Source organism: Tachyglossus aculeatus, unplaced genomic scaffold, assembly GCF_015852505.1.
Source record: "Tachyglossus aculeatus isolate mTacAcu1 unplaced genomic scaffold, mTacAcu1.pri scaffold_218_arrow_ctg1, whole genome shotgun sequence".
In the NCBI taxonomy this organism is placed as follows: domain Eukaryota; kingdom Metazoa; phylum Chordata; class Mammalia; order Monotremata; family Tachyglossidae; genus Tachyglossus; species Tachyglossus aculeatus.
This window is the reverse complement of record NW_024044934.1, coordinates 7,993-19,893: the sequence shown is the minus strand read 5'-3', so window position 1 is coordinate 19,893 and position 11,901 is coordinate 7,993. Positions and strand designations below refer to the sequence as shown.

At 46.2% G+C, this 11,901-nt stretch overlaps 1 protein-coding gene across 1 annotated transcript; it reads right to left on the bottom strand.

The window, feature by feature from the left end:
- Nucleotides 1-8,686: 8,686 nt before the first annotated feature.
- Nucleotides 8,687-11,440, bottom strand: LOC119923680 (olfactory receptor 7G3-like). Its single transcript, XM_038742990.1, has 3 exons — nucleotides 10,924-11,440; nucleotides 10,348-10,399; nucleotides 8,687-8,693 (listed from the first exon to the last, which is right to left on the bottom strand). The coding sequence occupies exons 1-3, from the start codon at nucleotides 11,438-11,440 to the stop codon at nucleotides 8,687-8,689; spliced, it is 576 nt and encodes a 191-aa protein (XP_038598918.1).
- Nucleotides 11,441-11,901: the final 461 nt, after the last annotated feature.

Here is an 11,901-nt window from a genome sequence, read left to right as displayed (position 1 = left end):
CAGCCCAGTCCGCACCCTCTGCTCCTCTGCCGCTAACCTCTTCACTGTGCCTCATTCTCACATTTCCCGCTGTCGACCCCCAGCCCACGTCCTCCCCCTGGCCTGGAATGCTCTCCCTCCACACATCCACCGAGCTAGCTCTCTTCCTCCCTTCAAAGCCCTACTGAGAGCCCACCTCCTCCAGGTGGCCTTCCCAGATGGAGCCCCCTTTTTCCTCTCCCCCTCCCCATCCCTCCACCCTACCTCCTTCCCCACACAGCACCTGTATATATGTTTGTATAGATTTATTACTCTTTATTTTACTTGTACATATTTATTATTCTATTTATTTTGTCAATGATGTCCATCTACCTTTACTTTTATTTATTCTGATGACTTGACACCTGACCACATGTTTTGTTTTGTTGTCTCTCTCCCCCTTATAGCCTGTGAGCCCGTTGCTGGGTAGGGACCGTCTCTCTATGTTGCCAACTTGTACTTCCCAAGCGCTTAGTACACTGCTCTGCACACAGTAAGCACTCAAAAAAAATGATTGAATGAATGAATGAATGCAGAACAGTGTATTAGGCACTTGGGAGAGTACAATATAACAGAGGTTGGTAGACACTTTTCCTGCCTCCAAGGAGCTTACAGTCTAGAGGGGGAGACAGATATTAACATAAATTATAGATATTTGCATAAGAACTATGGGGAAGAGGGTGAGGTGAATATCAAGTGTTTACTGTGAGCCCGTTGTTGGGTAGGGACCATTTCTATATGTTGCAGATTTGTACTTCCCAAGCGCTTAGTACAGTGCTCTGCACACAGTAAGTGCTCAATAAATACAATTGAATGAATAATGAAAGTGTACAAATTCAAAGGCATAGGCAACACAGAAGGGAGAGGGAGCAGGGGACAGCCAGTGCACTTGACCCTAACAAGAATGGATTTTGACAAATGTGTTCTGTTCTCAAAAATGGTGATCAGTCTCACTCATAGAGGATTCGTGACTAAAAAGCTTGTTCCATCAGACCCTGCTTCCTTCCAAGACGCAGCAGAATGAATCACAGTCTATGCATGAAGACAGTTTTCCCTCTGAACACATTTCTCAGAGCCTCTTTCATATCTTTGTTCCTCAGGCTGTAGATGAAAGGGTTCAGCATGGGGGTGACCACCATGTGCATCATGGAGGCTATCGAGCCCTTCTATGATGCTTGGGTGGATACGGGGCTAAGGTAGACCCGAAAACCAGTGCCACAGAATGAGACCCCTGATAGGTATGAGCAACAGATGTTGAAGCTATATATCTTCCTTTGGCAGATGGGACTCTCAGTATGGTGGTTATGATGTGAGTGTAAGAGAAAACTATACCCACAAAGGGAAAAATAGTCAATACAACAGCCAGCACATATAGCAATACATCATTGATCAAAGTGTCTGTGCAGGAAAGTTTTAGGACCCGATTAGGCTCACAGAAAAAGTGAAGGATTTCATTGTCTGTACAGAAAGATAACGGAACCACAAATAACATGTGAACCAGGGCATTAAGGCTACTGACATTCCAGGACCCAACAACCATCAGGGCACAGAGCCGTGGGCTCAAGATGGTGGTGTAGTGGAGGGGGTGGCACATAGCTAGGTAGCGATCATAAGCCATGCTGGTGAGGAGGAAATGGTCTAGATCTACAAAGAGAAGGAAAAAAATATTTGGGCCAGGCAGCCAGTGTAGGATATGGATTTATCTTGGGTCTGGAGGTTGGCCAACATCTTGGGGATCGTGGTAGATAATAGACAAGCGTCGGCCAGGGAGAGGTTGATGAGGAAGAAGTACATCGGGGTGTGCAGGTGCGGGTCGGAGCCGACGGCCAGGACGATGAGCAGGTTCCCCAGGACCTCAAGCAGGTACATCGAGAGGAACAGCCTGAAGAAGAGCTCCCGCTGCTCCACCCAGTCAAACAGTCCCATGAGGAGGAATATCGAGATGCTGGTTTGGTTCCCCTTCGCCATGGGGCCAGAGAATCTGCTGGGAGAGACATGGCAGGAGAATGAGATGACAGATCAATCACGTCCTGATTCTGCCTCAACCTACATTCTATGTGGTTTAATATGTGTGTGTGTGTGTGTGTGTGTGTGTGTGTGTGTGTGTGTGTGTGTGTTTATGGAGGGGGACGGAGGTTAACATGGGCTGAGTAAACAGTGGAGAGACCCCATCACTTGACTTCAGACGGCCTCAGCTCTATTGGAAAGGTGCTTAGGAGGCCTGGGGTCTGGCCAGAGATCTCGTTCATCTGAAATTCTCCCACTCCCCCTCGCCCGCCTTCCTGGGGTCCTGGGTCTGCCCTTCCTGGGCCTGTGTGTGTGCCAGCACAGGGTGAAGTGGATTCATTCGATAGCATTGATTGAGTGCTTACTGTGTGCAGAGCACTGTGCTAAGCACTTGGAAATGCAATTCTGTCCTACCCCCAGGCATAGCACTGGGCTCTCCCAGTCTCCTGCTCCCCATTCTCCATGGAATGCCCCATCAGAGATTCAGAGCCCATCATCAGTGGCCCCTCAGGCATCTCCTCACCCGACTGCAAAATCCCAGTTTCTTCAGACACTCCACTCCCAGACTTTCTTCACCAACACTGTTCTTTTCTGGGCCTTCTCCAAATCCAGGATAAGAACTCGGTCACTGAGAATCATGAGTGATTTCTCTTGTTCTTTCCATGATGTCCAATCCCCTAAATACCATTCATCCTGGTAGAGAAGCAGCGTGGCTTTGTGGAAAAAGCACGGACATGGGAGTCACAGGTCTTCGGTTCTAATCCTCACTCCACCACATGTCAACTGTGTGACTTTGGGTAAGTCACTTAACTTCTCTGTGCCTCTGTTCCCTCATCTGTAAAATGGGGATTAAGACTGTGAGCCCCACGTGGGACAACCTGATAACCTTGTATCTACCCCAGTACTTAGAACAGTGCATTGCACATAGTAAATGCTTATCAAGTACCATCATCATTATTATTGTTATTATTGCCATTTTCAACAACAGATTCACAGAATCTGACACATAATAAGCGCTTCATAAATACCATCATTTATTATTCTTATTACTCCAGTTAGCCAGGAAGGAATTTTGTTTCATTACCTGCTTTTTTTGGTTCTTACCTGGGCTTATAAAAGGGTGCTTTTTAACACCTTCCCGGCTTTGATTAAGTCACTCCTTTTTTTCTTTAGCTCCCCCTGTCGGCTTTTTCCTCACTAAGGTCTATGTTTTGTAAATTTTTTTTTAGAAATTCAATAGACCACGATTGTTAGTTTGTGGATTTCTTTCCGAGCAAGAATGTCAAATGTTCACAAGTCATAATCACTATGGCAGAGCTATTCTTCTATCTCCTGCACTAGGTCCAGCACACGATTCATAATACAATTCAATGTGTAATTTTTCCATGTTGGTTCTAGGACTAACTGTCCCAGAAAAGAGTCATTTGCCATCTCCAAAAATTCTAATTTCACTTCCTCCTTCCCTAATCTCCGATGACCTTGTCATCTCCTTTGCTGGTGAAATCGAAAGCATCAGACCTAACTTGCCCAAGACCAACCTTCAACCTGCATGATGCTCTTCTATCTCTACCTCCACCCTCTCCTTCTTCACAGCTTTCAAGAGAAAGTCTCCCACAGCCTTTCCAAATCTGATCCTCTCTCTTGCCTCTCCCCCAACTGATTGATTCCTCACCCCCTTTCCCTTGCCCAGAACTCATTCTCCCTTCAACTCTCCCCAGCTTCATAGCCCTCCTGAAATCCCTCTTCCTCCAGGATGTTGTCTCTGATTGAGGCTCACCATCCCAGCTCATGTCATCTTAGCATACAACTAAGCATTTATTAACTCACATACAGCTTTCGCTAACTTTCATTAGCACTATGTACTTGTAGAACCCCACATGAAGGAAAACTCACATTATAGTACTTCCATTATGTTCATCGCTTCCTATACTGCATCTCTTCCTATCTAGAGAAGATGTGTGTTTTTGGAAGACTCTTCGCTAATTCTTCCAAAAACTGTGTTCTATCCAAAACACATAGTGAAGGCATGTGTTTTAGCACAACTGACTCTATATTATGATCTTCATCCTATTTTTGTTTTCATTTTATTTTCTTATCCATTTTTCCATCCCCTTCTTATTCCAGTTTTATCTGTGTCATCCTTCCTCCTACTCCACTGATTGTAAATAATGTATCTGCCTGTCTTCCACATGAGATTGTAAACTCTTTCATGGTAAGGACCATGTCTTTTACCTCTATTGCATTCTCACATTAAGCACTCAATGAATACGATTAATTGATTGATTGATTGATTCAGCAACTGTTTTTCTTTGCTTCCCCATATTTCAGAAATACCAATTATATCAAACTCCTCCTGTTTTCCAAAGGATTCACCGCAGGAGACTTGTCCAGGGAGCCAAAAATACTGCTGGGGCTGTCCTTCCCCCGAGGTAGCTCTTACCTGGAATGTCCGTGCCGGCCTCTGACTCTGAGTGCAGGGGCTTCTATCTTTTATTTGTCTCCTCTTGGCTTCAGGAATTGCCCTACTCAGAGTTCCTAAGCAAGGCTGTTGCAAGATGGAATCATGCCTCCTCACCCACAAGGTAGTGTCAGAGGGAGCGGGCTCGAGGCAAGACTATTTGCAAGAGTCTCTGGGCCCCTGGGACCACTGTTCCACAAGTCCCAAGCTCCTTGTTAGAAACAGTGCTCTGCATATAGTAAGCACTCGATAGGTTTGATTGATGAATTAAAAAACAAACAAACACTAAGTGCCTGATCTCTGTCCCAGCTCCTCTGGGCTATAATGGAGGGATTCAGATGCCTTTTCCTGGTCCCCATTCAGGCTACCCATCAGACCGCTGTTTGTTGATTGCAGGTGGGGCTCTGGATGTAATGAGATTTCATGCCAAGTGTCTAATACAGTATACTTCATACAGTAGACAATAAGTAGCAATGATGATTATGATGATAAGGATGATGTTAATGGCAACCGATAATGTCCATAACCTTCTTATCAGAGAAGAGACATAAGCACACTGTGGACAGGGAATATGTCCATTTATTGTTATATTGTACTCTCCCAATTGCTTAGTGCAGTGCTTTGCACACAATAAGCGATCAATAAATACTATTGAATGAATGAATGAATTAGATCATCATTTTCTTCATGATCATCATCATTAAGTTTTGTTTTTTGTTTTTCCGGCCTTCGTTAAGAAGCAGCGCGGTTTAGCAGCTGGAGCACGGGCTCAGGAGTCAGAGGTCGTGGGTTCTGATCCCACCTCCACCACTTACCAACTGGGTGACTTTGGGCCAATCACTTCACTTCTCTGTGCCTCAGTTACCTCATCTGTAAAGTGGGGATTAAATCTGTGAGCCCCACGTGGGACAACCTGATTACCTTGTATCTAACCCAGCACTTAGAACAGTGCTTGGCACACAGTAAGCACTTAACAAATACGATCATCATTAAGTGCTTACTATGTGTCAGACATTGTTCTAAGCACTGGGCACTGTGTGTTGTTCTAAGCACATGGGAAAATAAAACAGAAATGCAAGACACATTCCGTGCCCACAAGGAGCTTATACTCTACCATCTAAGCCATCGCTACATAGCAGCTTCTCAATGAATGCTTTCTAATTATGCTAATGCCATGTGCATTGGAAGAACTTACTCAGGGAAAAGAATTGTATTCCATAACTAGTTTCCATCAAGACAACATAGAATTTGTTGAAAAGACTAAACAAGAATTGGACTACCAAGCCCAACTGGTAACAGATAAAGGGTCAGACAAGCTATCTTCCAAGCTGACATGACAGGCTCTACTTTAAGGCAGTAACGTCAGGGACTTGAAGATCTCAAGACAGCCAGGTGTTCCCAGTTACATGCCAGAATTTAGGTATGCTAGCCATGTAAGATGCTTTGCTAATGACTAGGAAACCAGAATAGAGTTTCCTCTGTGAGTAGAAAGATTACAAGGCTAAAAGTGAGAAGACATGGCCCTAGTCCTGGCTCTTCTATTGTTTAAATGTTTGACCTTGGGTAAGTCACCGAGCCTCTCTGTGCCTCAATTTCCCCTTTTGTTAAGCTAGGCTTGTAACCTCTCCTCCCTATCTCCATGGGGATGGGGTGAAGATAAAAGGAGGTAATATGGAAGAAAGCGCATTCAACTCTTCAAAAGATGCTGTGCACATCCTGAATATTATCATCTTCTAGACTCCAAACTCCATGTGGATGGGGAATATGTCTACCAAATCTCTTTCAAGCACTTAGTACAGTGCTTTGCTCTATAAATATCATTGATGGATTGATTGTGTGATGTTCCACATTGGTTTCAGAGGAGATTGTCTCCAGATTTATACCAGGAAATTATGCAGATGGCACATCATGTTGTAGCCACTGTGGAGGCACAGTACCACTTCTGCCCTGCTCCCTATGGGGCTGATGAGCCGGAGCAACTGACATGCTTCACCTTCATCTTCCCCAGGACTTTACTTCCCTCAGCAAAACCATCCCAGCTAACAGGAGAACTCGAACTGCTTCACCCTCTCATTCTCTCATTAGGCAATACCTCTGGCTAGTGCGCCCCAAAAATGAGTATTCTGTGAAACCTCCCCCCAGCACCTCCAGAGGCACAGGAAGCATCCAGAAGGCTGGGGGAGGGTTGTTGCTAACCTACCCTCTCGGGGCTCAGCGGTGGGTTAGAAAAGAGAGCCAATTGCTTCAATAACCTCCCTAAAACAAGGTAATGGGCTCATGCCCAGAAAGATTTCACAGATACCCCTCTTTATAGAAAAGAGACAAAAACATATTTTCTCTCTATATAAAAGTACCCAAGGCCTAGTCTTTATTCTCATTGAGCAGGGAGTACATAATCAAAATGAAACCCCCTTTGCAGGACAGGGACTGTATCCGATGTTATTGAATTGTATGTACCCGAGGGCTTAGTACAGTGCTTGGAACATAGTAAGTGCTCAGCAAATACCATGATTATAGGCAATTTATATTTCAATCAATCAGTCATATTTATTGAGTGTCTACTGTGTGCAGACTAGACTGTGAGCCCGTTCTTGGGAAGGGACCATCTCTATTTGTTGCCAACTTGTACTTCCCAAGTGCTTAGTACAGTGCTCTGCACTGTACTACCCCTCTGTGGTTACTGTGTACTACTGTGGTTAGTACAGTACTACCACTGTACTAATCACCCCTTTGTGAGGCCTGCTCACTTCCTCTACTTGAGTCTACATCCTCAAAAGGAGCAAGCTGTACCGTAGAATTTCTGACAGATGTAGTCTCCCATTGTGGAGGGTGGGGGGGGGGAAAAAAGGAAAGATCCATCTGGAAAAAAGAGGCAACAGGTCCTTTCCATCCTTACCCACAAGCCACCAGAGCCCAGATACATCCTAGACCTGGGAGTCTTCCAGGTTTAACCCCCATCCAGATGGGCCCAAAATGGCTATTGGCAACCCCAGCCTCGTCTGGGAGGGGCAGTGATAGATCCAACTCGGTCCAAGAGAGCCCTTGTCAAAGCAATGGCTCAAGGGTGACCAAATCCACTCACAGTAACTCCAGGGATCTCCTTGGAGAGATTGCTTGGAAATGTTTCTCCAGGGCCAAAACGGGTCACATTCGGAGCTGAGCCTCTGTCAAATTTCTGGTCTTGCGGCTCCAAAGATTAAGCCAAGCTAGCTCTCTTCCTCCATTCAAAGCCCTACTGAGAGCTCACCTCCTCCAGGAGGCCTTCCCAAACTGAGCCCCCTACTTCCTCTCCCCCACCTCCCCATCCCCCCCGACTTACCTCCTTCCCCTCCCCGCTGTATATATGTATATATGCTTGTATGTATTTATTACTCCTTTTTATTTGTACATATTTATTCTATTTGTTTTGTTCTCTGTCTCCCCCTTCTAGACTGTGAGCCCACTGTTGGGTAGGGACCGTCTCTATATGTTGCCAACTTGTACTTCCCAAGTGCTTAGTACAGTGCTCTGCACACAGTAAGCGCTCAATAAATACGATTGAATAAATGAATGAATGAATGAATGAATAATAAAAGTGTACAAATCCAAAGGCAGAGGCAACACAGAAGGGAAAGGGAGCAGGGAACAGCCAGTGCACTTGACCCTAACAAGAATGGATTTTGACAAATGTGTTCTGTTCTCAAAAATGGTGATCTGTCTTACTCAAAGAGGATTCATGACTCAAAAGCTTGTTCCATCAGATCCTGCTTCCTTCCAGGAGGCAGCAGAATGAATCACAGTCTTTGCATGAAGACAGTTTTCCCTCTGAACACATTTCTCAGAGCCTCTTTCATGTCTTTGTTTCTCAGGCTGTAGATGAAAGGGTTCAGCATGGGGGTGACCACCATGTACATCACGGAGGCTATTGAGCCTTTCCGTGATGCTTGGGTAGATACGGGGCTGAGGTAGACCCCTAAACCCGTGCCGTAGAAAAAGGAGACCCCTGATAGATGTGAGCAACAGGTGTTGAAAGCTTTATATCTTCCTTTGGCAGATGGGACTCTCAGTTTGGTGGTTATGATGCGGGTGTAAGAGAAAACGATACCCACAAAGGGAAAAATAGCCAATATAACTGTCAGCACATACAGCAATACATCATTGATCAAAGTGTCGGTGCAGGAAAGCTTTAGGACCCGGTTAGGCTCACAGAAAAAGTGAAGGATTTCATTGTCTGTAAAGAAAGATAGCGGAACCACCAATAAGGTGTGAATCAGGGCATCAAGGCCACTGACACTCCAGGACCCAGCAACCATCAGGGCACAGAGCCGTGGGTTCATGATGGTGGTGTAGTGGAGCGGGTGGCATATAGCCAGGTAGCAATCATAAGCCATCCCGGTGAGGAGGAAATGGTCTAGACCTACAAAGAAAAGGAAAAAAAAAAACATTTGGGCCAGGCAGCCAGCGTAAGATATGGATTTATCTTGGGTCTGGAGGTTGGCCAACATCTTGGGAATCATGGTAGATAATATACAGGCATCGGCCAGGGAGAGGTTGATGAGGAAGAAGTACATGGGGGTGTGCAGGTGCGGGTCGGAGCCGACGGCCAGGACGATGAGCAGGTTCCCCAGGACCCCAAGCAGGTGGACCCCAAGCAGGTACATGCAGAGGAACAGCCCGAAGAAGAGCTGCTGCTGCTCCACCCAATCAAACAGTCCCAGGAGGAGGAATGTCAAGATGCTGGTTTGGTTCCCCTTCGCCATGGGGCTGGAGAATCTGCTGGGAGAGACATGGCAGGAGAATGAGATGACAGATCAATCATATCCTGGTTCTGCCTCAACCTACATTCTATGTGGTTTAATGTGTGTGTGTGTGTGTGTGTGTGTGTGTGTGTGTGTGTGTGTGTGTATTGGGGGGAAGGGAAGTTAACATAGGCAGAGTAAACAGTGGAGAGGCCCCGTCACTCGACTTCAGACCGCCCCAGCTCTATTGGACAGGTGGTTAGGAGGCCTGGGGTCTGGCTGGAGATCTCATTCATCTGAAATTCTCCCAATCCCACTCTCCAGCCTTCCTGGGGTCCTGGGTCTGCCCTTCCTGGGCCTGTGTTTGTGCAAGCACAGGGTGAAGAAGATTCATTCAATAGTGTTTATTAAGCACTTACTGTGTGCAGAGCACTGTACTAAGCACTTGGAAATGCAAATTCTGCCCTACACCCAGGCATAGCATTGGGCTCTCCCAGTCTGGCTGCTCCCCATTGTCCATGGAACGCCCCATCAGAGACTCAGAGCCCATCATCAGTGATGCCTCAGGCTTCTCCTCAACCAACTGAAAAATCCCAGTTTCTTCAGACACTCCACTCCCAGACTTTCTTCCCCATCACTGTTCTCTCCTGGGCCCTCTCCAAATCCAGGATAAGAACTTGGTCACTGAGAATCATGTGTGATTTCTCTTGTTCTTTCCATGATGTCTAATCCCCTAAATACCATTCATCCCGGTAGAGAGGTAGTGTGGCTTTGTGGAAAAAGCACAGACTTGGGAATCAGAGGTCATGAGTTCTAATCCTGGCTCCACCACTTGTTAACTGTGTGACTTTGCGCAAGTCACTTAACTTCTCTGTGCCTCAGTTATCTCATCTGTAAAATGAGGATTAAGACTGTGAGCCCCATGTGGGACAATCTGATAACCTTGTATCTACTCCAGCCAGTGTCATCATCAAGTGAATAGGCTCCTCCAAGAGTGAATGACAGAGAATAGAAACCCACCTTGTATTTTTGTGTGAGGGCCTGATCGTGTGTCTGTCCGTGGGCCTGCTCTGGGAATCCGGAGACATGGGTTCTGGTACGAGTTCTGCCTCCTGGGATTATGCCATCACTAAGGATCTTTCTGACCTGAAGAAACAACCGAGGATGATCTGCAAGGTAGACAGATCCAGCAGGTATCCTGAAATTAGTTGGTTATCGTGATCAATGAGTCATGCAAGGCAACCACCTGCAAAGCTATGACATTACAACATAGCATAGGCACTGTGTCCTCGTCACTTTGGCTGTAAATCGAACCTGCTCATTTCCAAAAAAACCTATTTGAGCACAAGCAACAAGAGTATGTGAGTGGCACGACACAAACAGCTAGCACTGAAATTAACTCCTCTTCACAGGTTTAAAATCCTGACGTCTCAGGACCTAGGACTCAATAGGAGACTCCATCCACCACCAAGCAGACGATGACGATGGTGACTGGGAACGGCTAGTGCACTTGACCCTAACAAGAATGGATTTTGACAAATGCGATCTGTTCTCAAAAATGGTGATCAATCTCACTCAAAGAGGATTCATGACTAAAAGCTTGTTCCATCAGATCCTGCTTCCTTCCAGGAGGCAGCAGAATGAATCACAGTCTTTGCACGAAGACAGTTTTCCCTCTGAACACATTTCTCAGAGCCTCTTTCATGTCTTTGTTCCTCAGGCTGTAGATGAAGGGTTTCAGCATAGGGGTGACCACCATGTACATCACGGAGGCTATTGAGCCCTTCCGTGATGCTTGGGTAGATACGGGGCTGAGGTAGACCCCAAAACCAGTGCCGTAGAATAAGGAGATCCCTGATAGATGTGAGCTACAGGTGTTGAAAGCTTTATATCTTCCTTTGGCAGATGGGACTCTCAATATGGTGGTTATGATGCGAGTGTAAGAGAAAACAATACCCACAAAGGGAAAAATAGGCAATACAACAGCCAGCACATATAGCAATACATCATTGATCAAAGTATCTGGGCAGGAAAGCTTTAGGACCCGATTAGGCCTACAGAAGAAGTGAAGGATTTCATTGTCTGTACAGAAAGATAACGGAACCAATAATGTGTGAACCAGGGCATCAAGGCTACTGACACTCCAGGACCCAGCAACCATCAGGGCACAGAGCCGTGGGTTCATGATGGTGGTGTAGTGGAGGGGGTGGCATATAGCCAGGTAGCAATCATAAGCCATGCCGGTGAGGAGGAAATGGTCTAGACCTACAAAGAGAATGAAGAAACACATTTGGGCCAGGCAGCCAGCGTAGGATATGGATTTATCTTGGGTCAGGAGGTTGGCCAACATCTTGGGGATCGTGTTAGATAATAGACAGGCATCGGCCAGGGAGAGGTTGATGAGGAAAAAATACATGGGGGTGTGCAGGTGCGGGTCAGAGCCAACAGCCAGGATGATGAGCAGGTTCCCCAGGACCCCAAGCAGGTACATGCAGAGGAACAGCCCGAAGAAGAACTGCCGCTGCTCCACCCAGTCGAACAGTCCAAGGAGGAGGAATTCCAAGACGCTGGTTTGGTTCCCTTTCGCCATGGGGCCAGAGAATCTCCTGGGAGAGACATGGCAGGAGAATGAGATGACAGATCCATCACATCCTGATTCTGCCTCAACCTAGATTCTAGGTGGTTTAATGTGTGTGTGTG